The following is a 24,275-nucleotide window of genomic DNA, read 5'->3' as shown; positions in this document are numbered from 1 at the left end:
CACTAGAGACCCTCATTCAAAACCCCTATTTGGACATGCGAGGATGGATTTGTGTTTGGCTATGTGCCCCACCCATTTAATGCTCATCTCCAAGTCAAATCTAAATGATTTTCCTCCCCTTTCCACCCATCTGCATCTCAAACCACACCCCTTTTGTACTCTTTACCTGCATTTGTATTATGTGCTGAAATTGTCAGCCATTTTTACTTCCAAAATGGCGGCAGCCACGGTAATAAAAAGTGATTTGACTTGATTGATGCTTTTAAAAATATTTCCTGCAGCTTTTAAGTTATTTATTTAAATGTATGTTGCACTAAAAATAAACATGTTTACTGTTATAGTTAGGTTTTGTTCTAAAATGGCTCTTAAAATGTCCATCTTCTTGCTTGTGGGTGTCTAGTGTTTTCTGCTGTAAGCTGTAATTGCTTGGATATGTAGTTAGTGATGTGATTGGATCTCCAGTCTGTTTTTTTCCGCCAAGCAGCCATTTTATTTCAGGTAGTAGAGCAAGAGTTCTGACGTACTTTACTGTAGACCTGCTTGTTTCACCCGGGAAAAACCGAGGGAGCAGACCATGCTTGCCAGCATCAGATGTAGGCAGGCAGAGATATTCAGATGGGCTTCTCATACAGCAACCTTTCTAGGGCACATTGGAAGCTGCTACGAGCGGCCAAGGGGGATCAAGTTTACTTGCGCACCGGACGAAGCGGGTTACAAGTGTAGTGTTCACTGGCAGGGCAGTAGCAAACTCCCCAAATTAATTGGGTTTTACCACATAATTTGGTGTTTACTTAGCTACTTCTGGAAGTTCCCTGTTGCAAATCAATATTTCTAAACAGTTTTGTTCTCTGTAAATGGACCACATTCTGCCTTTGGCATACATTCTGAGGGTAAGCAGTAATGTGGATGTGACTTCATTATCCACCATTGTTTAGCAATAGTAATTTACACCAGTAAATGTTTTTCCCGGAATCGGACTTGCCACCAGAATGTTAGGGAGGCAGAACTTAATTCAATTCATCCCTCTGAAGTGTTTTTAGGGTTCTAAATATTTGATTGTTATGCTTGCCCAGATCTTACCTCATAAACCATGTTCCAGGCTATGTTGCCTGATATCATTCGCTAATCTCCTCAATTTTCTGGATACTACTTGGGGTGGGGCAAAAGGTCAAAACCTGCTAACGCCTGAGGGAAGAACAAAGAAAGTTAAGGTCCCAGAACTCTGCCGAATTACCATAGTAGAAAAATTGGCAAGCTTTTTATCTATTCCTGGGCTTTCAGCGGAATGATGAAACATTACAGCGTCCCAAGAAAGGTATTCTGTACTGGGCATTGCCACAGTACAATGGAAGCAGCTGATTTTATTTTTTGTGTACAAATATGCCTGTTGGCTATACTCTGCTGCAACGGTAAGGAAGGTGAAACAGTTGACTTTCCTTCTGAATGGTTCTTGGCAAACTGAGCCCTGAGGAATGCTGAAACGCTGGTCCGATTGTAAGGCACAGACCATCAAAGGCCACAGCATATTGCATGCTCTCTTTCAGTGTCTGAATATTTCTTTTTTATAAAATTTATTATAGATTTTTGTATCTGAATTTTTATTTGGGAAAAGTAATTATTGCCTTGACCATAATGCAAATAATCATTTTTATTTTAAATTTCATAGGTTTTGTACTGTGTTAGAATACTGTGAAGGCAATGACTTGGATTTCTATTTGAAGCAACACAAGTTAATGTCGGAGAAAGAAGGCAGGTCCATTGTAATGCAAATAATAAACGCTCTACGGTATCTCAATGAAATCAAGCCACCCATTATACATTATGACCTTAAACCAGGTAAGCTCATATTCCCGTTTTGCTTGCTTTTAATTCCTTTTCTCCTTTTGTTCGCCATACCTTATTTACTAATGTACTGTTTCCATAACGTATGAAACTGCCAATCACAAACTACGCATGGGAGAGCGCTTAATGTTTAAATGTTTCACTGATGTTTATTAGCCTGGCACTTTACCTTCGGTTTCTATATTTTCCTCAACTGCCTCCTGTCCCCTTTCCTCCATACTGTATGGGCGTCCTCGTACCCATAAATGTAATGCGCTCCCCCTTTTATTTACAAGCGCATGTAGGCAGGACCATGCTTTGCTAGCCCTAGTGTGCCATGTCCTTCCTCCATTGCATGCAAATGGGATCTCACCCGCACCACGCAAGTGCAATCTTGTACTGCACCTTTCTTCCCCATTCTTTTAAAAAAAATCGTGTTCCAGTTCCCCCGGTATATATTGGTCGGTAGTGGATTCAGTTGGTGTACATGCTGCAAGAGCTCTTTCCCGGTGTCAGATCCCCACACACTCTGCCCTGAGTGATTGAGGTACGGCGTCTGGTGGGATTCTTGTTTTAACATGCTGTGGCGAGGTGAAGTGAATCTGACAATGAGGTGACATTATTAACTACTCGGCTAGCTTTCCCTATTGCTACAGGGTTACCCCTACCTATTCTATGATAACATGGTTGCTTGTCAGGGTGAGGGTTAAAAGAAAGTCTGTCCTCTGTCCAAAACCTGCTCTATCCATACCACTAAATTACAAAATAGTTCAGCATTTATAGAACTTAAACTGCCAGGAGTCTGACTACCTTCTCCTGGTAAACTGGATGCCTTTTTTCAATCTTTCGCTTCAGTTTCAGATTCAAGACAGGGTTTCTCGGCAGGGGAATGACTCCCTTCTCCTGATCCACCCAATAGTCCCCAAATGTCTCTTCAGTTCCTCCACCTGAGTTTTTACAGACTTGTTCCACAATTCCAATGGACCTACTTGACCTTTTCCCACACTAAAAGTTCTATAAACAGCGGTGGTTGTCTGTTTTTCTCTGTACTTCTGTTAATGTGCTCACTGTGACGTGTGAGAGTACTCGCACAGGTTTCCTACGTTTTGGCTTCTTAGTGAGGGGGCTCGGGGGGGGGGGGAGTACAACCTTCATGGGGTTATATACTCCTACGTCCCTTCCCCTCCATACTGTATCAGTGTCCCGGGATGAGGCGGTCCCATTTTGCCTTGCAAAAAAATGCTTCCCCTTTAAATTTTGTGTAGCGCGGCCATAGCCACACTCCACTAGCCCCACCCATCGGCACCTCACCGCAGTCCCCTTCCGCTCAGACAATATCGGGCCTACCTCACAGTGTTGCCATTTTTTGCTGCACAACTTTTTTACCCATCCACACCCCGCCCCACCCCCTGCTTTTTTCTTTTTCTTCAATTCACTGGCCTCTGGTGCCTTGTTCCCCCAGCATATGTCATCTCAGAGCAGGTTCTCCAGGTGTTCCTCATGCAAGTAGTCCTCCCCGGCTCCAGACCCCCATTCGCTCAGCCTAGTGTGTCTGGGGGGCTGAACACCGGTGGGACTCTTGGTCAGCCGACAACGCCTTGAGTCCGCATTTGTTGAACAATCCTGTGGTGCTTTGGAGGGAAATCTTCTCACGGTCACCGCCGGAGCACTTTAACACCTTCACTCTACAGAAATCCAAGAAGCAGGTAAGTCACATTAGTCCTACGTCCCATTCCCTTTCCTCCGTACTCTGAGTGTACCTCGCTAGGGACCGGAACAGAACCTTTTTCACCAGAAGAATGTGTCTTCCCCCTTTAAATTTAGATGTGTGCGGGGGCGTGGCCCTGGAAGCATGCACTCCCCTGACTCTGCCCACTGGCACCATTCCTCATTCTTTTCTGCGTTGATGGGAGCGTACTGCTTTCCCAGCGCTCCTGGGTTAGGCCTCGGTCTTATAATTCTGTGCGCTCTTCCCCAAAAAGGCTTTCTGTTTTGCTCTATTTGTTCTCTCTCCTAGCCATCATCATAGAAGACACTGTCCTCTGGTGCCACGCTCCTCCCCGGCGCATGTCGACGATGGCAGGTTTCAGCAGGTGTCCGGCCTGGGAGGTTTCCTTCCTCATGTCCGATCCCCACACGCTTTGCCTCTGGTGCCTTGGCCCCGACCACGGCTGGGGCGGCTGTTCTGCGTGCAATGTGTTGACCCTGCAAGCTCTCAATCGTTTGGCCAGTTGGAGGGATCTGTTTGAGAGATCACAGCCGGAGGACATCAAGAACTACATGAGAAGGAATTCCAGGCCTAAGGTAAGTGTCCTGTTCTCCTTCGTACCCCGCAAGCACGACTACATCCCAGGGAAGCACCCAAGGGGGGAGGGGGGACCCCCAGGTCCTAAAACCAGCAAAGAGACCGAGGCTAGCAGAGCTACAGGCAGAGGGGTTGCAAGATCCTCCCGGTTCCACTGCTGAGGGGGTCGCAAGGCTCTGCTACCAGGGACATCCCCGTAGGGCTTTGCCCTACTACCGAGCTCGTTCCTGCGAGGGACGCCTATACGCATCACTATCGGCGTCCTGGCCGAGGGTACTGTTACGCTCACCTGGTTCCCACAGAGGCGTCAATCGGATCCGTACAGCTGCGGTCTCCACCAACGTGATGCGTAGTGAATAGATGACAGTCTGGACTGGCCCGCCTAATCTTGTCTGCTGGACTCGTAGAAGTATTCTCCTGCAAGTGGAGAAAGGGATTTAGCCACCCGTGGACTTTAGTGGTGGCCCCCCAACAGTTCTCGTACTCCCCACTAATCACCTCCGATATCCCCTTTTGGTAATCTCACCTTATGTTTTTAAATGATGAGCTCTCCATCCTGCATGGCATGCAGGGGCGCATAGATACCAGTTACTTCACTGGGTTGAAGGTACTGGAGGAGTTCCGGAGGAATATTAACTCCATTGTCTATAAATTTCAAAGAGTTCAATATGTCCGATGTTTACTCTTGTTCCATTCCCTCGTTAGGTTGCAGCTGGGTCCAAAAGAATGTTGCCTGGAGGCAGCTGATGGCGTTCAGATAAGTCTGTATTACCAAACACTGTCCGGTAAAAGTTGCATGAGTTTAACTTGCGGTTTTCTCTCCCTTTATAGGTGCGGCATAGGAAGATGCTGCGAATTAAAGAATAATACCTCCGGTGGTAAAGCAGGTAAGCCTATGGTGGCAAAGAGATTGTCTTTGTCGGTTTTCTCAGGTCATCTTGTTATTCCTTTTGTTTTCCCCCCAGGTGCTGGATTGCAACGAAGAAAATGATGGAGGCAGCGCCGAGTCGAAAGATGCGGTGGACTGGTGAGTATAACGCGGCGCTGCTGCTGGCGAAGCGACGCATGCTGAAATTATGTCCTTTCCAGGCTCGGAGATATGCTGGGTCCGGAATCCGGTAAGGAATCAAATGATGTCCGTGATCTAACCTCTTCTCCTTTCTTTTCCTTTTGTCTAGGAGCTCCGATTTTGAGGCGGGCGTGGCAGAAGACTGGATGCTGACTTGCAGACACAGTGAGCGTCACGCTGCTGGATGCAGAATAACGCGAAGCATGGGCTGCTGTTCGGGTGTGGTTTAAATAGCCTGCAAAGTAGTCCCAGGTAAGAAGTTCCCCAGAACCACACCCAAGTGAAAAATAGTCCCTGTAATAAAATAGTCCCATCCAGGCCTTACGTTGGCTTGGACTAATTTGCAGCATGGGTTGCATAAGGTAAGTAAAGTCTATGAGCCTGGCGCCTATGGCGCCAGGACTGTTTTCTATGTTGAGCCTGGCGCCTAAAGCGCCAGGACTGAATCCAAACAACCCCCAGCCGGGGCGGTTGGGGTTTTAATGAGTATCTGGATGCCTGCTCCCGGGGCTGATGGACACGATCCGGATGCCCGGGGGTAGGCATCATGACAGCTACCCCGCCTCCAAGGTTGCTACCAGAGGTGCAGAGAAGGTCTGAGCCTTCACTTTTGAGTGTATAGATGGAGACTGATCCTGGCTCTCGTTTTCCCCTACGGGTTCACATTTCCGGAATTACCTGTCGTCTGACCCTGCTATTTAATGCCTAGTGAGACAAGCACACATATGCGCGGCCTTTTTGAAAAGAGACTAAAACTCTATTTTCGTTGCGGACATTTAGTCTCCTTTTGAAAATCGCGTCACATGACTTGTTAAAACACGTTAAAGCCGCAATGACGAAAAAGTGAAGAAATTCCGTCTGTCTTCTATGCCGGTGAAAACGTTTGAGGCGAAAGGATACCAACGCGGAGTTGAAAGAAGTTACAATCTGGTATCATAAGGTAACTCGACTAAGCAGGGACCGTCGACTGGCAGTCCGGCCTCCGGGGACAATCGGACTAGGACACATAAAGTCGCGGCCTGTGACGAGGCCCACTCCCCTCCCTGGCTCCTCCTACCCCTCTTTGAGGCCGACCATGCTGGCTGGAAATTGGCGGGAGGAGCAATGAATCCCGCAGTGCCTGGACCCTCTGCACTTACTCAGAGTTAAATAACGGCACAAAGCTCCCCATCTGCTAGCCCCAGCACGGTGGGCACGGCAGGCGCCAAACATGACACGGTCTGCGGCTCGGCGGACTGCAACGGAGTGGCTACCGCGTACGCCACCAGCCACAGCAAACCCAAGTCCAGGCCAACGCTTCCGTAACGGGTGAGCGGTCTGGCGTTGTCGGGTAGGGGGGCAGAGCAGGGAGGCCCAGGCCGCCAGACCCGCAGCGTAAAAGACCTGCCCTCCGATGCACAGCCTGGCTCACTGGTGGATCACCTGGAGGTGTGGGCGGTGGGGAAGCCCGGGGAAGCCTCAGTTGATAAGCGGTTTGCTCCGGAGCCCTCCTTTAACCTGGCACCCCTTGCAGCCCCCCGCGCTGACACCATAACCCGACCACAAGCCTGGACCATCAGAGAGCGGCCCCTGCAAAAGGCTGGGAGGGAAGAAGCAAGGCAGCCAGCCTGTGTTGGGATGTGGAGAGTCTGAAGCCCACTTCCTTTACTTGCCTGCTTGTCTCCCTGCACATGCCACTCTCCAGTGTCGAAGGAGCAGACCAACGGTAGGGAGACATCCACGGGGAAGACCGAGCCCACACAGCCGCAGCGGGGCCCCTGGGCAGCTGAACTAACCGCCTGTCGGCTCGCCAGCCTGGCACTCGCTGCTCCCTCCCCCTGAGGGCCCAGTGGCTTTTTGGAAGGGCCGCACCTCGCCAGCGACGACTGCAGCGGCATGGTCATAAAGACGTCAACCCCCCTCTATCACAGCAAAGCCAGACCTGCAGGCCACAACTAACACCTCCCGCATCAACTCAGCAGAGTCGGAGCGTCCGGATAGGCCGTGTATCATTGCAACTGAAAAAAGTAAGGAGAGGCTTTGATCTAGCAAGCGGCCTTCCCTCCCACGGCTCACGTCCTCTAGCACCTGGCCCGAACAATCATGTCAACGCAACAGGGCCCTTACGGATCTCTGTTGACAGTACCAGGCTTTCATCCAGTGTGCCCTGCGGAAGCCCACACGCCCTTGCATACCGCACCAAAAGGGAACTGTCATAATTTGAACCACTGAGACCCACGCCTCACCCCCCTCCTCACAGCGCGGCTTAGCCGAGGATGGGCTCTGGCTTCTGAGCGGAGACACGCTAACAGGCGTTAAGTACACAGCAGCTGAGCCACGGCCGTGCCCCCAGAAGAGGCTCACTGAACCATGTGGGAGTCCATTGGCATCATACTCTCCTTCATAGAGGGGCTGACCCATCAACGATTCAGCGTCTGCAAGGATTCCGGTGCTCCCCAACAAATATGTCCGCCTCCCAACCTCAAGACTCTCCCCTATTCCCAGGGGAAGACCAGGAGACCTCAACGAAGGCAGACATGCGTCTCATCCTCGATGAGATCTGAGCCTTCAGGACCAGCATGACTACCACAGTCTCGGCCCTCCAGGGAAAGGTACACAGGATCGAAGACAAGGTAGAAGCCCTAGAAAATAATCAACAACCGGTGGACCTAATAGAAATGAGGACCGAAGGCAGACTGCAAGATCTAGAGCAGAGGAATCAAGACCTGGAAGCAAAGATCGATGACCTCGAGAACAGGGAGAGGAGAGCGAACATCAGGATTCAAGGCCTCATGGAGTCCCCCAATGAGTCTCCAGCCTCCCTGGAGAGGAGGGTCAAGACTCTGATATCCAACCTGCTGCCTGCCCCAATCTACCCGGAGCTTCTGTTTGAAAGAGTCCACCGTGCGGGTGGTCCCCCGGGCGGCCCTCGCTCTGTCCTGGCTAAATGTCATCACTTTAAACATAAAGCAGGATAGCCAGAGAGCGAGAGTTCATAGATTTTGAAGACTCAAGAGTGCGAATATATCGGGCCCTCTCGGCCGAGACTCTAGCGAAAAGAAGGGCATGCAAACCTCTGACGTCATGCCTGAGAGAGCGCAATCTACGGTACAGATGGCGCTATCTATTTGCTCTCACGTTCACCCATGGCGACACGGAATACCAAGTGATCTCAGGGGAGGAGGCCACCAACGTGTTGCAGGGTCTGCAATCCGGGAATGAAGCCATGGATGGTGAATATGACATGCTTTCTTTGTCTGAAACCAGCAGGAAACCGCCTGACCCCCAGGCTTTGAGAGGCCGCGGCAAATAGAGGAAAACATTCTCTAAGTTGAACAGCTCCTGATTAAAGGACCTTTTAGACCTTTGTTTCACACTGCAACCCATCCTGGGGGGAGCCTTTGCCATGCACCGACTGGGGCTCCAGGGACAACAACCGCAAACTATATGGGGGCTCGCCCCACTCCACCGAGCCCAGGTCCCTATCCGCCTGGCCCCTCCAGATCCGCTGGTCCCGTCACATCGTCGGGAGGGCATGCCCGGCTGGGCATCTAAGACAGCGATCGCTACGCATCAGCGCTGATGCACATTGGCAAGAGCTTCTTTGTTTGCACACGGTTCCAGGGGCCTACCCGTTGAGTGGCCCTATGGTCATCTCTTGGGCGTCTCTAATGTTGAGAGAAGTCCTTCCTTCCTTTTCTTCTGAACTCTTTTTCTTTCAGTCTCTATCTTTCTATCCTGTTTCAAGGGGAGAATGAGGGGTCTATTAGGGTTCACACAGGGTCGAAGAAATACCATGGGGTATCCCACGCACACACAGTTTGTTCTGTTAGGCTCTAGGCATGATCAATGGGTAACATTATAAAAGCGCACGCACGAGGTCTGAGAAAAAGCAAAGCAAGGTGCCAAGGTCTTTCCTCAAAGTGCATCTTAGGGGTTCATTGCAGGGACCACCCCGTACACAGCCTAGCTCTCGAGATCTGGATGGGGGTTGAGACTACGCATAGGCACCCTCAATGTCAAAGGCCTTTACTATCATAAAAGAGGTCCATGCTACTCGGAACCTTTCAGCGGGTGAGACTTGATGTCCTCTTCGTCCAAGAGACCAAATTCAAGCACACTGCCGAATTTACCATTAGGGGAGCCTTGTGGGCATCTGGCCCGGAAAAGAAAGGTCGAGTGGGCATCCTGTATCGTACCTCCCTCGAGCTACAGATATCGGACACCCAGAGACCCAGGGGGTAGATTCTTGCTGGTTCAGGGCTCCATCAGGTGCAAGGCAATCACCTTGTGTGCCTCATACGCTCCCAACACGCAACAATTATCTTACTGCAGTGACCTCTTCTTGCGTTTGGATGGGGAGAGGACAGGTTTCTTAATATGTGGGGGGGCGGGGGCCTTTAACCTCATGCTAAACCCGGAGCTTTATTCAAAGTCCTACAGGGAGGGAGGGAGGGAGCCCCCCAGCAGACAGCAGTGGCTTCCATGACCTCATAACTAACTTCAGCTTGGTGGACGCAAGGCACACCCAGCACCCACAAGATGTCCTACGCCTTCTATTCCCCCCCCCCTCACCAGACCTACTCCCGCATCGATTACATCTTTTTAGACGGGGTCTTAGAACACCCCATTAGAAATTCCTCGATTGAAATCATTGGGTGGTCCGACCACGACATAGTCGTTGTTGACCTAGACCTTGGTCCGGGTAAACGTATAGAAAAAAGATGGACATGGAATAACACATTACTTGAAGATGAGCCTTTTATCCCCTGGATGAGGAAGTCTGGGACTTCTTCATAAGAAACAACACTGAAGGAATGCCCCTAAATACTATCTGGGAAGCGGCGAAGGCAACAATGAGGGACTTGCTCATTGCCCACGGGGCGGCAGTTAAGCGACTAACTACTCAGAGAATCCCAAATCAAACATGAAATCATGGCCAAAGAGACTGCGATAAGGGAACCAGGAAATGACTCTCCAGACATCAGAAAATTTAGGCAAGAACTAAAAACTGTTTGGCAGGAGAAAGCGCTCACACACCTGAGATACGTAAAGCAAAGATACTTTGAGAAGGGTGATAAAGCCCACACGCTGCTGGCGGCTAAACTCTGTAAACAAAGAGCAGTCCCTAAGCTTGTCTACCCTTCTGGAGCTACGTTGATAGATCCCCCTGCCATCACTGCCTGCTTCACGGTATATTACCAACAATTGTACTCAACTGAGGTCATTCCCCAGTCAGAGGGCGCGTCAGTCACCCTACCCAATGTAAAATTCCCACTCATTTCGAACTCCGATTGGGAAAAACTAAACACACCCATCACAGCCGAGGAAGTTGACAATGCTATCTCGCACTTGAAGGCGGCTCTGCGCCGGGTCGGCTGGGTTCACCCCAGGATACTATGAGAGAATGAAAGGCACCCTCTCCCCATTCCTTGCCCTTCTATATAGTAACATCATGACCACTGGTGTTGCCCCCCCCTTTACAAAAGTGAGGATCATCGTGATCCCTAAGGAAGGAAAAGACCAGCTGCTCTGTGGTTCATATAGACCCATTTCATTGCTCAATGTCGATGCAAAAGTTTACGCAAGCATCCTAGCCAACAGATTAAATGCAGTCCTCCCCCATTTTATTCATAGTGACCAGGTCGGATATGTCGGGGAGAGGCAGGGAGCCGATAATATCCGTAAAACGTTGGTTTTGATGGCATCCACGAACCCCAAAGATGTCAATCCTACTCTATCGGTCGATGCTGAGAAGGCCTTCGACCGTGTCGAATAGCATTACATGACACCGGTCCTACAACGGGCGGGCTTGAGTCGGGAGCACAGGCCATGTACAGAAACACCCGTGCTAAAGTCATAGTGAATGGTGTGGCGTCGTCTCAATTCACCCTGACAAGAGGCACCAGCCAGGGTTGCCCCCTGTCGCACCTGGTCTTCATTCTAACCATGGAACCCTTCGCGCAGAGCATTAGGAATGACAGCAGAATAAAGGGATTTACTAGAGCCCTTAAAGAGTACAAGCTAGATCTATTCGCAGATGACGTCCTGGCCTATATCACGTATCCGGAACAATCCATTCCGGCACTCTTGGAACTGATTGAGTTGTACGGCACCGACTCAGGGTTCTGCATCAATCGCGACAAGACCGTCACCTTACCCTTGAGAGACATCTCCCCGGCTCTGAGGGAGACCCAGCGAACTGGGGCCTTAAAATAGCGCAGATAACGTTAACCAAACCACTCAGACTTATATCATGCCAATTACACTCCACTCTGGGCAGCCATACAGAAAGATGTAGAGAGCTGCAGTAAGCTAAATCTTTCCTGGGCAATCAATGAATGTGCTTCCACGCCTCTTGTTTCTCTTCCAGTCGCTGCCTGTCTTGCTTCCAGACACATTCCTCGCCACAGCCAAAAGAATACTTACTTTGGGAGAGGAAAAGACCCCGAATTGCATACAGCACACCGATTCTGGCGAAGGAGCAGGGAGGCCTCCCTTACCCTGATCTCAGTGAATACTATAAGGCATACCAGCTTCGGGTCTTGGTAGATCGCATCTGTGAAACACCGTCTAAACACTGGGTCAGCTTAGTAAATTGCCTCCTTGCCCCTGTCACCTTGAGCGAATGGATGTGGGTCCCATACCAATCCATGCCACGCAGGATCTGAACATCCTGTGCTGAAAGTCTTATGGGCCATATGGAAAACAGACAACTCTGACAGGGCTGGTATCTACCTGGCCTTTGCCGCTCAGCTGCATTTGGGTTCCCCCCATTCGAGACGCAATAGACCCCTAGCCGCTTTCAGCCACAATACGACCAAGGCCTGGTCAGAGCCGGCCAAATGTGGAGGGACAGTGTTTTCCTGTCCAAGACCGATCTGGAAGAGGCTCAACAGGGGTTGGTAATCAATCCTCTCCCGTACCTACAGCTCAACGGAGTCCTTACAGACAAGAGATGGCAGGGCCAGCTCCATCGCCCGCTCACTGCTTTTGAATCTATACTGGATTCCCCCAGCGTCACTAAAGGCCTCATAGCAAAACTCTATAGGGCCCCCCTGGGAAGGGGCCACTTGCCCCACCCTAACTCCAAAGCAAAATGGGACGCTGCGCTAGGCTGGGTGGACAATCGGAGGGATGGGAGGCCTTACTCGGGGCGGTGTGGAAGTCCTCCAATGCAATGTAAAATGCACAACTGCAGACTCCTTGTCCAGTGCACCTAACACTCCAGCGCCTGGCCAAGTGGTTCCCCGGTGCCTCCCCACACTGCTGGATGGGCTGCTGTCAAATATGTACATATTGGCACCAGTGGTGGAGCTGCCCCCACATGCAAATGTTCTGGAAGGAAGTCCTGGGGTGGATTCATCAGATAGAGGGCATACATAGGAACCTCACTCTTCTGGTCCTGTTTGGGGTAGAACTTATAGACGACCACTATGTGGTCCTCCCGCATCTGGCAAGAAATCTGCTCCTAGCGGCACGAGTCTCGGTTGCTATAAAATAGAAAACAAGTCCTTAAGCCCCCCCCCCCATGCAAGCTGACTGCCTGCGAAAGGCCAAGGGAATTTACGACATGGGAAGCCTCACAGCTTTGGTCATGGAAACCCACTTACACATAGACATACAGTGGTTACTTTTCTTGGAATTCTTCAGGGAAGCCAACCCTGCGCATTGAATCCCCTTGGCTAAGTATTCCACGTCCTCTTAAGCCACTGAATCATCCTTTTACTCTGCCATCTTTACTGTATGATAGTGTCGGATTTATGCCCAAGATACATAGACCCTACACCTCGGGTTTGGGGGGTAGTTGGGGTGGGGGGGGCCTAATTGGGTTGGGGAGGGGGGTCTTTGTTCTTCTTTCCCTTTTCTGAACCCTTTTCACTCTTTGCTTTTTCAAATTCTGTCTTTCCGGTTTTTGTTGGAAAACTGCTTGAAGATTTAACTTGTAGGTCTACTTCAGGTTGTTGATTTGAAAAGACTGGTTCGAAAATTGTGGCGGATCGCCAAAAGAAGTACCTCACCAAAGGCTCTCAGCGAAGCAATGTCTGCACAGCTGAACTATAAAAACTGGCTCGGTTTGACTCAACATCTAAGGTACCAGAATGATGCAGAGGCTATGTTGAGAACCTTGGCGGGACGAGATCCCCAAGCCTTTTGGTCGCTCATCAAACCAGACGAAACTTCTGCAAGGGCAGACCAGTCAAACCCTATCAACAAGGCAACATGCGCAAACCATTATGTAAAACTTTACACACAGATTATTGCTACAGAGGCTGTGGAGCTGCCTTCTAAGACTCTGGCCCATGGGTTACGAAATGAATACTTAAATCAATGAAATCATCGATCGCATCAAGAACCTTAAGACCTCCCGTGCACCGGGCTCCCGATGGCCTGTGGAATGTCATGCTCCGCGAACATCCGGAAGATTGGGCTGCCTTCATAGTTTCTCTGTTTGGCCAGATTGCCATTAGCCACCAAGTACCCAGCTCATGAAGGAGGGCTATAGTGGTGCCGATCCATAAAAAAGGGGACCGGAAGGACCCAAAGAACTATCGCCCTCCTCGATGTTATAGGGAAACCCTTCAACGTGATACTCTTGGACCACTTTCATGACTGGTGCAGGTCCACTGACGGCTACGATTACTTCCAATGTGGATTTGTTAAAGGCCTGGGCATGGCTGTTAATCTTTTTGTTGCCGCTATTGAAAGTAAACGCCAGGCGACGTAAAACAAAAATCTACATGGCGTTTGTGGACCTTGTCCAGGCATTTGACCGGGTGAATAGAGTGTTATGGTCTAAAATGAAGAAAAAGAATTGTCCGGCAGCTATCTTCGAACCAATTCAGGCCATACACTCTGACACCACCCTGAGAGTCAGAATAAATAGAGAAGGGCTCCTGTCAAAAGAAATCAAGACCCTGAGAGGAGAGAAACAGGGGTGCCCAACAGCACCAGCCCTCTTTAATTTATTTCTGGAAGACATACCTGAAGCTTTTAAAACTACAAGATCATTTTCCCCCAAAGGTGGGTGGCGTCCACCTTGCCCAACTGCTATACGCCGATGACGTAGTGCTCTTCGAACAGACTGTGATTGGCCTACAGAGGCAACTCAACGCCCTCCATAACTACATCTTTCGGAATGGGCTCGAGATCAATAAAGGCAAAACCAAGACTGAGTTTTGGCACTTCCACTAAAGGCAAAACGGGTTTCTTGGAAAATTGGTGGTGAGACAATTGAGCATGTGGATTCTTTTAAATACTTGGGAGTCTGGCGCAGTAACTTAAAATCAGAAGCACTGATAATATCCCACCTGGTGGAAAAAATGAAAACGTTAACCTGCCAGGCGTGCGCAATAAACAGAAAATGTGGACGTTTTTCCATTCTTCCGGTTATCCGATTCTATAAAGCAAAAGTTATCCCAACAGTAACTGGTGCTGATGCTATGCTGTCTATCTCTGACCCTTTCTGGGCCCGCTTGGAGGGGTCTTTTTGGAAGCAAGTTCTCGGGGTTCCAAAATCTACCGCGATTGCCACTCTGTCGAACTGGTCCTTTCCTCTTTACGATGTGCAGTGACATGGAATAGACTGGCTTTATTCAGCAAGTGTTTTGTTACTCCAAGACCTCCAATTTTGGACTTAGTCTATAATGAAATGACACAAACAATCCATTCGCACAGGACTGGTCCCAAGACATGATTAGCTGTTTCCAAGCGATAGGCAGTCGATTTGCCCAACTTCTGTTTAACCCAAAGCGGGTGAAAGTAAAATTAAAAACTTTTGACTCGATTCAAACCCTGCAAGTGTCACAGGTCCAAGTTGATGACACATCTGCCCCTGGAAGGTTGGAAATCGGACCACGTTTGCCTTTACTTGAAGCAGTTCCCATACAGAAGAATACGGGACAAATTTCTTCACGCTTGGTTAACTTATATCCGACAAAAGAGATTGAAGCAATACGAGGTGTCGGAAGACGAGTGTTGTCGATTTTGTAGAAACTCTGAAGACTCTGAAACACTGATCCATATTGTTACAGGATTTCTTGGGATGAGAGATCTTCGCAAAATGTATTTTAGACATATGTTTTCAGACTGCGATCATCGGATCCTGCTGTTTGGTGGATTTTGCTGATAGATGGTTCAAAACCGAAGTATGTAGTTGCTCTAGTTCAATTTCTTGAGAGAATATCTTTTGAATCGGGCTCAGTGAGTTGATTTGATTTGAACCACATTTGTTATCACTCTGTATTTCTTCTTTCTTCTTTTATGCCTTTTTATCTTGTTAAATGAGATACATTGCTAAAACATTGGTTTACAATTTAAATGCAATAAACAAATACTTTTTTTTAAAAAATTTTTTTATAAAAGTCCTGAAGTCCAGCAAAAAGAGCTGGGGGGTCTCTAAGGTAGAGGGTATTGGCACATTTTCAATAATTCTCCCTAACACCTAGCTAAGAAGGGATGGGTAAAGTCGCACTCAACGTAGCCTACCAACAAACGCCTTGATGCCAAGTATAGGCAGGCGGAGGGAGACTCCCTTATTCTGGCGGTGCACCCCCAACTGCATTCAGTGGTTAAAGCTGCGGCCTCGCTTTACTCCAAACCAGTCTTCGTTGTCAGCACCCACCTTCGCACTCCTAGGGAAGGAGGAAAAGCTGTTGGAATCCTACGGCAAACAAATGTACTCGAATGCAACTCTCCATCGGCGCCAAGCCCATGCTTACACAATGCTGGCTGCAGTGAATCAAAAGCTATGGCGGGAGATTGCAGATTTCATCCCAGAGCTTCCCGCCCATAGCCAGGCCCGCTTCAGGGCTGGATTAGAAGAGGCCAAAATCGTGCCCCAAGACGACATGGAATCCACTGTCGCTCACATAGACACTGCAGGTAGAGCAATTTCTATCGCCACAGATAGGAGGACAGCTTGGCTCAAGGCGACCAAGTTTAACCCTGATGTGCAGGAGTGCATTCTAGACTGCTGTTTGAGTGAGGGAGACTTGTTCCACTTGAACAGGGACGAGGAACTTGACAAAAAGAAAAATAGCTCTGACAACTAAATCCTTGCCAATCTTTACAAAGTCGGTGCCCAAGGCCTATATCCAGAGTCACCCATGCTCTGACAGAGCCTGTACCTTCGGTGGCTTTAGGGGTTTTCAGGAGCGGCGCGCTAGACAGCCCGACCGGTCTCCTTGCCAGCACAAGTGCAAGCAGCTCAGAGCATTGTTAAGATGGAGTTCTGAACTCTTACCTGGTGGGCAGAGGTTCAGAAGGCCAGCCAAGTTTCTTGGAACAGGGTAACCTTCTGGACAAGCCAGACCAATCAGGGTAGCATTGGCGGTCAAGACTAGGTCTCAGATGGGTTGAGGGTGATCGAAAGCCCACAATAAGCACACACAGCAAGGACACTACATATTACTCGGTCAGGTGTTTATCAAAAATACATCTACATGTATTAACCCCTCAAGTGCCAAGGATGAGTATGCTCGTCCTTTTTTGCATAGACTTGCATAATAGCCTGGCATTAATCACACACAAGCAAAGATCAACAGTAATACTTAAACCAAAACCACACTAATATAGAACATTTCTGATGCGTGTTCATCTGCTTAGAATCACATGCTGTTCATATAGTCCGACATCTAGTGGAAACCGCAGAGTATTGCATCTTGTCTTTCGAGGATCAAAAGGGGGCGTTGACATGGGTGTGCCTGTAACACTATCCGTGACGTGTAGGGTAACAAAAATCCCTCACGCGTCGAGGTCCCTCAGATAGTTTTTTTCCGCCCAGCTAGCTGGTCGCCTTATGCGGAGCTCTTCCAAAAGTTGCAATATTATATTCCGGACCTCTGGTTGTTTTCTATCACCTCTTCCCTTCGACGGTTGCTTCCGATATCACCGTTGAAGACTACTGAGGACTACATTTCAACAGCTGGGACTCCCTTCGGCGCGTCTGACCACATGGCTGGGCCTTCTGGCCGGTTTACACAGTAGGGAGAGTGAGGACTGGGTGGCTTATATTCTTTCGAGAATGTCTTTCCTTTTCCCCTTCTCTTGGTTCCCTTGGTTTTGTTGTCACATTCCAGATCCCGAGCTATGGACAGGACACCATTTAGATTTTGTCCTTCCTGTAAGGCGAAATTCCTGTGGAAAGACTAGCACCACCGGTGCAATAAGTGTCTTCCCCTCGATCACAACAAGGCATCCTGTGAGGCCTGTAAGCTCCTATGTCCTAAGACTATAAAGGAGCGTTGCTTAAAGCGGTGGGCGGCCTAATGTATGCCGCAGGCCGATAGTAACTCCCCTGCCGCCACAGCCACTGAGTGTGACGAGAACATTAGTGACGACAAAGGCTCCACTTCAGATGCCATTAACCTTACGCAGGAGCGTTCTCGCTCCACTCCGTCCCCGATAGGCGCAGCGAGAGTCCTGCTATGGGGAATATACATCCCAGCGACGAGGACGCACACAATTCCCAAACTAAGGACACAACCCCCGGTTCTACTTTGACAGTTTCGACTCCAATGTTTTCACACAATGGGGCTTCCCAGAAATCGACCTGATCGCAACTCTGGAGAACGCACAATGCCAAGATTACGCCTCCAGGTACCCACAGAACCGATCCAAGGGGAATGGTCTCTGGATAATATGGTCAGTAATAATATGGAAATTTGTTTACGCTCTACCCCTCCCCCCCCCCCCCCCCCACCCTCCGAATCCCCTACTCAACAAGATCGTGCACAAGATGCACCAGGAACCAGTCACTATGATTTAAGTGGCCCACCAACCCTGGAGCCTCGCATCTGATGGTGATGTCTGTCCCCTTCCAATGAAACTCCCTTGCCCTTACAACATGTTGCCTCAGGACAAGGGGGAGACACTTCATCCATGCCCGCAAACTCTGAACTTAGCGGCCTGGCTTCTGAGGTCCTAGAGTTTGGCCACCTCCAACTTCCTTTGAGATGCATGGATATACTTAGGGAGGCAGGAAAACCTAATACACAATATTGCTACTCCAGTAAATAGAAGTGCTTTGTTATCTGGTATAATTCCAAGAGCATCAATCCAATTGACTGCTCACCTACACATATTGTGTACTTGACTCACTTACTAGACTCAGGCCTGGTTTTTAATTCACTGAAGGTTCACTTAGCGGCACTCTCAGCCCACGCTACGTCACAACAAAAGGTTTTGTGGAAAATACCAGTTGTTAAGGCTTTCATGGAAGGGGCTAAAAGGATTCATCCCCCTATTTCTAACCTGGCTCCCGGTTAGGATCTAAATGTGTTATTGACTAGATTTATGGGGTCTCCTTTTGAGCCTATGCATAAAGCAAGTCTCAAAGCGCTTACCTACAAGACTGCCTTCCTAGTGGCAATCATTTCAATTAGGAGAGTCAGTGAACTACAGGCCCTTTCAGTGCCAGACCCTTTTGTTACAGTTCAGAGATAAGTTGGTTCTGCGCCCTCAGCCTCGTTTTGCGCCCAAATTAATTTCCAAGTTCCAAGTGAACCAGTCTATAGAACTACCAACTTTCTTCCAGAACCTCACTAACGTGGCAGAGAGAAGCCTACACACACTAGATGTGTGCAGGGCAGTCATGTACTATCTGAAAAAGACAAAACCACTAAGAAAAACAAACCAGTTTGTTTATATCTTGTCTCTAAATCAGCCATTTCAAGGTGGATTGTCAATTGCATCACACTCTGTTACGCTCTTGCTAAGAGAGAAAGATCTGCCCTTCAAGCCTAAAGCACACTACTCGAAGCACTGGGCCTTCCGTAGCATTCATTACAAATGTTACCCTCAAAACTATTTGCAAAGCTGCAACCTGGAGTTCTGTACACACCTTAACATAACACTATTGCCTAGACACTCATTCTAGGTCTGATTTTCAGGTGGGACAAGCAGTACTAAAACATCTTTTCACTACTGTTCCTTCTCACAACCCACCTCCAACTCCGGGTACTGCTCGCTAGTCTATGCACTTCATGAGATTCTAAGCAGATTAAAAAGCATCAGAAGACATGCATTACTTACCGTAATAGAATTTCTGATTGTATCTGCTTAAAATCCACATGCACCCACCCTTCCTCCCCGCTTGGATGGAAGGAACATAGACATCTTACTTCTTCTCTCTTTTCTGCACTCACTCACGATAGTCATAAGGCTCCCTCATGTCAGCAGAAATACACAGGCACGCCCATGTCTGTCACCTTTCGATCCTCGAAAGATCAGATGATATACTCTGCATTTTCCAGTGGATGTCAGACTATATGCACAGCACGTGAATCTAAGCAGATACAATCATCAGAAATGCTATTATGGTAAGTCATGCATGTCATATACAGATCCAATGGCCTAAAGGAATGGCACACAGTAAGGGTCCACAACCTCTAAGGGAAAGGAGCAAACAGTGCAATTATACTTTAGGCAGTCCTTCACTTTCTCATCCCTAACTGAAAGGCAGTCCATTTCCTAAGAAGAGTGGACCCTTATGCACAAATGTACTTTCGGATGCAGATGCATGCGTTCGTGCGGTTGGGAAAAAACTGGGTCTCTTGCAGGGGCTGTAGCAGCTCAGGAAGGCAGATGAGGCAGTGAAGAAAAAGTTGCCGCTATTTGAGGAGGGTCTCCCCAAGAGGGCAGAACAGACTCCCAAGAATTGGGAATAGCTTGGTATCACAGGCTACCTCGATAAAGATGAGTGGCCCTCAGGGGACATTTGTGCGTAAAAATTGATAGATGCGCCAGGGGCCACTGGTAAGGGTTGCAAGTTCTCACCGACCCAAGGCGCTCTCCAGACCAAACTTCGCCAGTCGAGCCCACTTCGGTTGCGGGTTCAAATGCTGCAAAAGTGCAACTCTGCAGCCGAGTTCTGGGGATGATTCTGTGGCAGGTCAGTGGCTATTTCTCCTCTCCTGGTGAAGGAATCAACCCAATTTCACTGCAGCTCATCTCAGGGCAGAGGCGGGCACAGCAGCACACCAACGAAGTTCGTCACCACGGCTGGGCAACATGGTGACCTTGTGTACTCTGGTTCAGACATACTCTCCTAATTCCCGACATAGGGCGCATAGGTGTACGAAACTTGAGGGGGAAGAGTGCCTTGATCCCAGTACTTACGATCTCCAAAGTCTCAAGAGTTAACTCAAGACGGCGGCGGTTCCAGAGCAAAAGTCCTGCGTAAGCTTGTCAGTTCACTGGTTGACCCAGGAACACTTTTCGAAAAGGCTAAGTTGCAGATTAAGGTGGAGGTGCCGTGAATAGTTCCTACTATTCAAATGGGGTGAATTGCCTTGGCAGACCTACTAGTTGAATCAGAAGCAGGGGGGAGGTCCTGCGGGACAACAGCAGGCTCAGGTGCCAAACCTTCCAGCGGGTCACCAGCGGTTCCTTGTCTAGGCTTATTAGTTTCCGGATGCTTGGACCCTATCCTAGGTTCAGTGAGAACTCGAGAGATCAACCTGGTATGGGTGTTTGGGCCCTTCTCTTATTCAGAATCTCCTTCGTGCCAAAAAGAAGAGGACCCAATGAGAGACCTGCTCACATACTGCCATGCCAGACGTGGACCAATCGCGGACCACAGTGGTACCAGTCTTTCCCAGCACACCAGACTCTCTGGCACCCAGGATGTGTATTGGAACTAGACAGTCCAGCCCACATCCTGGAGGCAAACACACAAGGCATGCAGAAGCCCGCAAAAGCGTGGCGTTCTGCGGGACAATGCATAACCAGATAAGGACTGACCCGGGTTTGCTCGACCTGGACAAGGCAAAGGCACAAGATGGCCAAAGGATAGAAAAGAGGACCTTGTGGAATGGCCATTTTGAGGGCAAGCCACTGTGCAGGGCCAAACGCAGTAAACGTGATATGGACCGAAAGAAAGGGTTAAAAATATGAGCAAAATACAGCTGCCACCAACTCTGTCCAAAGTACATCTGTACTTATACCGAAAAATCTTTTAAGGGTGCCTAGGGACTTAAAAATAAAAGGAAGACCCCAGCGCACTATACTGTAAGGTATTTTTTTGCACTGGTCAAAATGTTGCAAAGAATTTGCAACAAAGTGAAAGACTAAGGGAAACAGTCTTCCAGTACTGACCGTCTTTAAGGGCATCTCAGTTTCCCCATAGTAAAGTATGCGAAAACCCAGCAGAGTGCAGCAGAAGGCTGTGCTCCACTGGCAAAAGTCAGGCTAGGAGGGTCAGACAACAAAAGTTGGGGGGTTCACAAGTGGAGGGAAAATTGCACATTAATGGAAATCTTTCCTAACAAACCTGCCACAAGGGGTTTTTCCAGGCACCAACCTCAGAGGGTAAGAAGTTGTGACAATGTCATCCAGATCCACTGGTGTCCGGTGGGGGGGGCAGGCTTGCCCTTATTATTTTTTAAAATGTGTTTATGGTTCATTAAAACCTTTACAAATGCTAAAATATAACAAACATATAGATGTCACTATACAAATATACAAGTATGATAAAAACAATTTTGTATAAAACATATGAAGATACATATTTCATTAGCTTTAAGTGCAGTCATACATCCTGAATTCAGATTACATTCATATGACATTAAATCAAATTAAGGGAACTTATAAAACCGTTTCTAAACATCTCTTAAAACCATCTTTACAGTGCATGTTTTTCCAATTCGGTTTCTATCTGTTTTAGTAACCAGGCAAGTGCAAATAATAGGGGTCTGTAGTTGCCATTCATCAACCTTGTCCACAATGCTTCCAAGCACTCCTCAAAATCAGTGTTGACGAATTTCATTAGCAGGTTCGTTCTCGCAGTTTTAAAATGGCTACATTCTAGCACAAGATGTTTCAGTGTTTCCGTACTTTCCTTGCATGTTAAGCGACAATTCATTAAAACCTCTTCCCATACATTCTTGTGTCCTGTCCTTTCTCTTGTGTGTAACTGATTTAATTTGAAGCGCATGTAGTAGCTTCACGTAATGTTGCATGGAAATAATTGGCAATAGCTACTGAAGGGGCCCCATGGACACATTTACCAACACGGCTGTCCAAACTGTGGCAACTTGCGCGCAGCCAGATGAGGAAGAACAGGTCGAAAGGGATGTGGTGGACAGGGAGGATAAACTGGCCGCGCTGGTTCAGAACGGATTTTTGGCTGTGAATACTAAGCTGGACGAGATAGTAGCCACCATAGGCTCACTGAAGGCCAGGATCGATAAGGAGAGTGCTCGGGTCACCGAGGCCGAATGCAGGATAAGCGCTAATGAGGATACCATTGGACACCATAGCCGGGATATATCGTATATTAAAGACACGGTGAGCAAGCGCCAGAGCAAGTGTGAGGACCTTGAGTCCAGGTCCAGAAGAAATGATGTCTGTGTTGTAGGTGTGGCCGAATCCTTCGGCAAGGGCCAGATGGAGAAGCACATGGAAGAGCTGTTTAAATCCTTATTTGGGCCTGAGGCGCTATCTGACCACTTCCTTGTTGAGAGGGCGCACCGTACCCTCGCCCCGGCGCCACCACCACATTACCATAATTGCTCGTCTGCTGAATTACAGAGACAGGGACACAATCCTCTGTTTGGCTAGAGAGGCTGGCGCATTGCATCACGAGGGAAACCGAATACATATCTATCCTGACTTTTCCGCCTCTGTCCAGGCTAGCAGACGGTCATATGAACCGGTGAAGAGACTCCTCAGAGAACGGCAGATCAAGTACGCCTTGATGTTCCCGGCCAAAATGAGAATCCAACATGCTGGAAGGTCGCACTTTTTTGAGAACCCATCTGAAGCACTATCCTACATCGAATCTTCTATACCCCTCCCTCCGAGGGGGGAGCGATCTGCCCCGAACAATAGACCCCGGCCGGCAGACTAGGAATCACATATTTTCATAATCAGAATTTGGTGTCTTTTTGGCCCTTATGAAGGGCAATAACAGTCAGCCATTTCCTGTTTGAGGTGGCGCTGGTGGCCGGGGATGGCGGTCATGTGAGGCAACATGGCTACCCCGGGAGCATTCCACAAGTTTGGGATTGGTCACTGTTGAGTTGGGGCAGACGGTGAGGGTAGTGGACGGGTTGAAATGGGGAAGGTTGGGGACTGTGTTCTCCGAACCCCACGGTTTGTGGGTGGATGGTTACCCAGCTTCATGGGTCTGTGTTTCTGGAATGTTTTGTTGGAAAATGGTTATAAATTAAGGTTGAAACAAGTGTTCTGGAGAGCACTAGCATGGTCCATTATGCCTGACTTATCGTCTGCGGGTGTTGAGTTATTATCCTCACAATCGTTTTGCAAGGTTCTGCTCATGCTTTGAGGGTTAAACTTGTCTCATGGAATGTGAGGGGTCTAAATAATCGTCTGAAGGCCAAGAAGGTGGGGAACTACTTGGCCAGGCATGGGGCTCAGATTATTATGCTTCAGGAAACCCATACTGTTGGTTCGGATAATGATTTGCTGTTGCCTGGCTGGGGCAAGTCCAGGTTCTGTACCAACTATTCATCCCAGTCCATGGGGGTTGCTACGCTCATACACCCTAATCTTGGGTTCCGACTTTAGGGCCATAAACTGGACCCTCAGGGTAGATATGTTCTGGTCTGGGGCATGATCGCTGGGCAGCGGATATTGTTGGTCAATACATATGGGCCTAACATTGATGACCCTGCCTTTTATACGGATGTATAACATCAGATCTCTGTAATAAATATTCCTAATATAATCTGGGGAGGGGATTTTAATATTGCCATGAACCCGGGACTGGACAGATCCAGCACGACTATTAGAGCACCAACCAGGGCTGCCCTCACTATGCAAAGTATCCTCTCGCAGCTCGACCTAGAGGATGCCTGGCGTGTCCTCCTCCCGACTATGAGGGGATACACGTACTATTCATCGGTTCATGACTCTGAGTCCAGAATCAACTACTGGTTTGTCTCCCCCTCCATGATCGCAGGAACACAGACATGTGAAATATTGGCTCGTACGATGTCTGACCATGCCCCTATAACACTGGAGGTCACTTACCATAACTGCCCTAGACCCACCGGGAGATGGAGGATGCCCGTTGGCTTGCTTAGGGACCCCGGGGTGGTGGAGGCACTCCACACTGAGATTTCTGAGTTCCTCGAG

At 48.8% G+C, this 24,275-nt stretch overlaps 1 protein-coding gene across 5 annotated transcripts in view; it reads left to right on the top strand.

Moving 5' to 3' along the window:
* The window catches only part of TLK1 (tousled like kinase 1), a 1,414,233-nt gene that overhangs the window by 1,099,145 nt on the left and 290,813 nt on the right, over positions 1-24,275 (top strand). For all 5 annotated transcript variants that reach the window (XM_069616191.1, XM_069616192.1, XM_069616193.1 and 2 more), the window contains one exon: positions 1,667-1,836. In XM_069616191.1, coding sequence (XP_069472292.1) covers positions 1,667-1,836 — 170 coding nt within the window. The remainder of the gene's footprint in view (positions 1-1,666; positions 1,837-24,275) is intronic.

Source organism: Ambystoma mexicanum, chromosome 9 (assembly GCF_040938575.1).
Source record: "Ambystoma mexicanum isolate Mex_15411 chromosome 9, UKY_AmexF1_1, whole genome shotgun sequence".
NCBI classification, from domain to species: domain Eukaryota; kingdom Metazoa; phylum Chordata; class Amphibia; order Caudata; family Ambystomatidae; genus Ambystoma; species Ambystoma mexicanum.
This window is presented reverse-complemented; position numbering and strand designations above follow the sequence as displayed.